General features: G+C 33.5%; 1 protein-coding gene across 1 annotated transcript; it reads left to right on the forward strand.

Annotated features, from left to right (window-relative positions):
* Window positions 1–361: 361 nt before the first annotated feature.
* LOC137813484 (glutathione S-transferase TCHQD) lies at window positions 362–3,095 on the forward strand. Its single transcript, XM_068615774.1, has 3 exons — window positions 362–529; window positions 1,387–1,703; window positions 2,064–3,095. Exons 2-3 carry the CDS (start codon window positions 1,495–1,497, stop codon window positions 2,656–2,658), a joined length of 804 nt encoding a protein of 267 aa, XP_068471875.1. The 5' UTR covers window positions 362–529; window positions 1,387–1,494; the 3' UTR covers window positions 2,659–3,095.
* Window positions 3,096–5,544: the final 2,449 nt, after the last annotated feature.

Genomic DNA, 5,544 nt, shown 5'->3' on the forward strand with positions numbered 1-5,544 from the left:
AATTTAGTCATAATTTAGATTTTAATAGGATAAAAATTATTAATTTAAAACTGTATGATTTTACATACAAATCATATTTAAATTTAATTTATTATCTTGCTTGTGTATGCTTTAAAAATTAGTTGTGATATTTTTAGATGAATCATTTTAATTCTAATAACTTTGAATATTGGCATGCTTAATTTTTTTTTATTGACTTGCTTTTATTATTTCTATTTTCTTTCAAAAAATAACTTTCATATTAGCATAATAACGCACAAGCGCAAGAAATTTCATCTACGTGTCCAAAACCTAACAACAGAACGCGTTGGCCATGGTTTTCAATAACCCAATATTAATAATATAATATACTGATCCAAACAGAGCACAAGTTATGGAAGTTTCGCACTTTGCATATTTTTTACTCTTCACTTTGTAGTTTAGTTTAAAAGCCTTTTCAGCTTTTTATTCTTGTCTCCTGCAAAATTCTTCAAAAGCCCAACTCAACGCTAACTTGTTCCTTTCTTTGTTCTTCACTCTCTGTTTCTGGGTATGTCATTCTCCTCAACTTTAATTTCTGTTAACACACGATGAAACACCTTGTCAATTTCGTGTCTGCTTATACTTATGTTGTCTCAACACTTTCAATTATTGAGATTAGTTGCATTTGAGTTTGCATAATTCCAAGTTATTTATCTATTGTTAGCAATATTTATGTTTCCTTTTTATCTTCTTGAAGATGGTTTGGAGGTTTGGTTTTAGGAGGTTTGATCACTATGGGTTATTTGCAACTAAGTTGATTGTTTTCTTTGGGAACTTGAGCTTTGGAATCTTGATCTTCCAAAACACCTCCTTCGATCCTCAGACACCCATTACCGAAAAGGGTATTTGTGTCTTGAATATTTGATTTGATTTGGTGCTTGCACTGCTAGTACTTTCCAAATTAGCAAGTTATCAAATTTTGTGGTTTAGTGTGACATTTTTTATGGTGTCTTTATCGGCTGATAACTAATCTTTGCCTGAAAATCTCCTTTCAATCATATTTTATCCGTGTAGAAGATTCATGCTCAAAACTTTGCTTAAAGGTTACCCAAAACATTGCTTAAAGGATCTAACTCTAAGTTTAGTTTCACTTAAACCAGCAACGTATTGTTCAAGTTGTTTTAGTAGTAGAAGGACCCAATCTGGTTCCGGTTGTATTCAATCGAGATTGCATACAAGTGTCCTAGACTTTAGTGGTCAATTCATTGTGCAATGTGTGGCTTAAATTTTCTGTGTGCTATGCATTAATCATGCATGTGATGAGGCTTCTATAACATGTCAGTAATAGCTTGGGTGACCAAAGGACAAGGGTGAATAGTTTACTAGTAACTTTCTCAGGACAATTTTGTTATCATTGTTTTGCAGCCCTGAATGCTGTCTCAGTGGTTCCTGTATGATTTTTGGTGTTAAACACAACAATGCTTAACTATTAGCTCACTACCTGGAATAAATATTGCAAGAGCTGAGAAGAAGATGCAGCTATATCATCATCCTTTGGATTTGGACAGCCAGAGGGTGAGAATTTCATTGGAGGAGGAGGGTGTGGATTATACATCTCACCATGTCAATCCCATTACTGGCAAGAACTTGGATTCTTCTTTCTTCAAGATGAATCGCCGTGGAAGGGTCCCTGTTTTCCAAAATGGTTCTCATATCATTTACAATACTATTGATATAATCCAGTATGTCCTATTCTTCACACCCTTCTTGTATCATTCCATTTATTTCTACTTAAATAAATGTACATAAAAGGAATATATTTTTTGTATACTTATGTGGCACTGGAAATTAAAATTACCGAAGAAAAACTAGTTGAAAAATGATTGCTGACCGAGTCCTATCTTCATATACATCATCACTCCAAAACCATTTCCCTCAAAGCGGCAAATTGTGTATGCACTCTAGATATGAACTGGTTTGTATTGTTTCTTGGTAAAGCTTAATTATTTGCACACTAAGAGTGAAGAGTGTGTACAATTTTGAGTTTACTTTCAAACCTTTATGTTACTGACAGAAGTTATACACTTGGGTTGAATGTTCAGGTACATAGAAAGAATTGCTGTGGTTTCCTCAGGGGCTGAGAGTATCAGTACCAGTAACAGGGAAGTGATGGAATGGATGCAGAAGATACAAGAGTGGGACCCCAAGTTTTTCACACTTGCACATATACCCGAGAAATACCGCATTTATGTTTCCAAGTTCATAAGGCAAGTAGTGATTGCTCGCATGTCTGAATCACCTGAATTAGCAGGAGATTACCATAGGAAGTTGAGAGAAGCCTATGAGACTGAAGAGAAATTGAAAGAAGCTGATGTTTTGAGAAGGAGCAAGGAGCATTTGTTTAGATTGCTTGATGAGGTGGAGAGGCAACTGTGTGAAACACCTTTTTTGGCAGGTCAAGATTTTACCATGGCTGATGTGATGCTCATTCCAGTATTAGCTCGTATAAAACTCTTGGATTTAGAGAACGAGTACATAACTGGAAGGCCAAACATTGCTGAGTACTGGCTTTTGGTTCAGCAAAGGCCTAGTTATAAAAGGGTGATTGGTAAGTACTTTAGTGGTTGGAGAAAGCACAAAACATTCTTAAAAACATGGTTCTTAGTTCGTATTCGAAGTTTGCTGAAGAGGTACTAGTGCAACACTTGTACATCTGTCAGGATTTTCAAAAGGGGGATGAATAAATGAACATTGGAGATAATCATTCTGTGTATGGTGGGTTAAGAGAACTTATATTAGACATTGCTCTTTTATTCTACTTTTTTGCTTTCAACACTTTTTCTTGAGAAGAAAAAGGGTGGGGGAAATGGTAGATTTCTTTGGATTCGATGCTGAAGGAAGAAATGCATGGCAAAGTGGCCAGCCTGAAAATATCTTTTGGCTGAGTTTTGAAACAATTCATGCACTGCAATATTCATCCATCTAAAGAATTATGAAAAGGAAAATTTGTTCATACTGACATTGGAATCACAGGGTTGCTGCTTGTTATATGTACATTAATTCTGATACTTGTAAATGTAATCAAAGAAGCATATATAGTCTAATGGTATATACATTTTCTTGTTTTGTGAACAGCATGTTGTTGAATTACAAGTTGCAGTTTGAACAATGGAATTGAGAAACTACATCATCTACTCTCAGACTATCTGTTTCTGTTTAACATAAAATTGTAAATTGAAGTTATTTTAGTCATTGACTCAATCAAAATATCGAGTCTCTGATTACTCTGTCAATCAATAAATTATTGATTGGTTACACTAATTAAACTGTATTAATAAATAAATGCATACATATATAACAAAATTTATTTTGCTTTTAAATTTTTCAATTCAATCTTTTATTCGACTTCCTTGAAAAGACCTAGGATAAGTATACCTATGTGTAAGAAGCACTAAAAAATAAATTTTTGTTAATATTTGTGATTTTAGAAAGACTTGCTTTTTTGTGCTTCATCCAAAACATCTTTATATGGAAGCAAAATTATTAATTTGTTTTTCTTAGGCTAGATTCATATTTTAATATAAATATAAATATAATGTAATGCTAAGCATAACATTATTTATTAAGTCAATAAGTATTATCATTGGTACATATCTTTTAAAAATTATACTTTTAAAGGGAATATATAACATTAATTTAGGTTATGTTATGACAATCCATAATATAACTTGAATCCGTTCTTTAAAATGCACCAAAATTAATTTTTTAAATTCTAACTTGTCAAAAATATTATTGAGACAAAAAGAATTATGAATACCTAGTTAAAAGTTGGCTGTAAATGAATGATATCATAATAGGTAACATTATTAACTCATGTACAAGTTCATATGAAACATTACCTTGATTTTGTTTTGAATATTCAAAAGTAAATTTTTAAGTTTTTTTTACTAATATATTATTTATCTTATTCTTTTTTTTTAAATATGCAACTTTTAACTCAAAGTTAAATTCCTATCAAAATAAAAGATAGAATTTTTTAAAATTAAATTTTCTCATATCCTAACTAAGTTGTACTAATTGCAATGGTTAAAAATTTATACACACAACATTTCCTTAAAATATTCGGGCTAAAAATTAAAGTTGCAAAGGTTAGAAATAACGCTACGGTGGAGCAGAATTAATTTTAAAACAAGCAAAATATTTAACGAATTTTATGTTGATTAGAATTGTTTCTAATTTCCACGGGTAAACTCCACTAATTATCTCTATAATGTGTATAAAAATTATTATAACTTGTTCATGCTAGGGAGATGAAACCTAGAGAACTATTAAAGTCTTATTCTCCTTTTTTCGGTCGGGTAGGTGACTGGGTGATGAACTGTGATTCTTCTCGTCCTTCTGCTTATCCTTCGGTACTCGGCACTCGGTTGTCGGGCGAATCACCGAATGGTGGGGGTACCTGCGAAGGCACTCTGACGCTCAAGTCAGTAAAGTGGGTGGTCAGCTCTCAAGTAGGTGAACAGTAATAAATGACATACCTTACTCCTTGGAATGCGTGCTATTTATATTATTCTAATGGGCCTACCTTGTTGGGCCCGCTTATCGAGGTGGATACCGCTTAGGGTTGCATTACCTAATTCTTGATGATGGATTAACTTCACTGATCTTGGTTTGAGCGTTAGCTGTAGTAGGGGTCGGCTGTCGGCCAAGTTCCCATGGTGTGGGTCGGCCATCGGCCAAATTCCACTGGTCTTGGTCGAGTCTTATAAGGTCTCGACCAAGTCTTCTAAGGTCTCGGCCTCTCGACCTTTCGGCCAAGTCTTCTAAGGTCTCGGTCTCTCGGCCTTTCGACCAAGTCTTCTAAGGTCTTGGCCTCTCGACCTTTCGGCCAAGTCTTCTAAGGTCTCGGCCTCTCGGCCAAGTCTTCTAAGGTCTCGGCCTTTCGACCAAGTCTTCTAAGGTCTCGGCCTCTCGACCTTTCGGCCAAGTCTTCTAATGTTTCAGCCAAGTTCCCCTGATCTCGGTCATGTGGACTCGGCCTCGGACAGCCAGGTGGACCTCGGCCTCGCCCATACCGATACATAACTTATATTTCAATTATGATCGACTTCTTAACCTTGATTTTAAAATATCATTCATTCATTTTTACCTCAGTCTTTTGCCAATCTTTTTCTTTTAATTTGATTAAAATATAAACCAAATGAACCAAGGTTCTATTACAAATTTTACATTGCATATTTTGAAACATAAATAATTTTATTTTGATTTTTAATTGATTTAAATCCTAGTTTTAGTTTCTCAAATTTCATATGACACCACTACATATTTCCGTAGGACTTTCCTGCATATTTTCAATAAAAATTTGAGTTCTCATAATTTTTTGAAGTTTTAACAAATATTTACAAAAATATCCTAAAAAATAAAACAAATTAGTAATATTAATTTGTTTTTAGTCTCTTAAATTTAAAATAGACTTTTGTAGTTTTGTGAATTGTAGCAAACTTGTTTTAGTCTGCGAAAATACACTTAAAATTAACTAACAATAAAAAATTGTTTACATGACAACACAATTGGATTTTATAT

The sequence above is a fragment of the Phaseolus vulgaris genome, chromosome 1, assembly GCF_051622355.1.
Source record: "Phaseolus vulgaris cultivar YP4 chromosome 1, ASM5162235v1, whole genome shotgun sequence".
Taxonomy (NCBI): domain Eukaryota; kingdom Viridiplantae; phylum Streptophyta; class Magnoliopsida; order Fabales; family Fabaceae; genus Phaseolus; species Phaseolus vulgaris.

Bases quoted from the DNA above. Each gene is read 5' to 3' on its own strand.
- LOC137813484 (XM_068615774.1), top strand. From the start codon at position 1,495: ATGCAGCTATATCATCATCCTTTGGATTTGGACAGCCAGAGGGTGAGA. The intron at 1,704-2,063 runs GTATGTCCTATT...TTGAATGTTCAG, and splicing joins AATACTATTGATATAATCCA to GTACATAGAAAGAATTGCTG.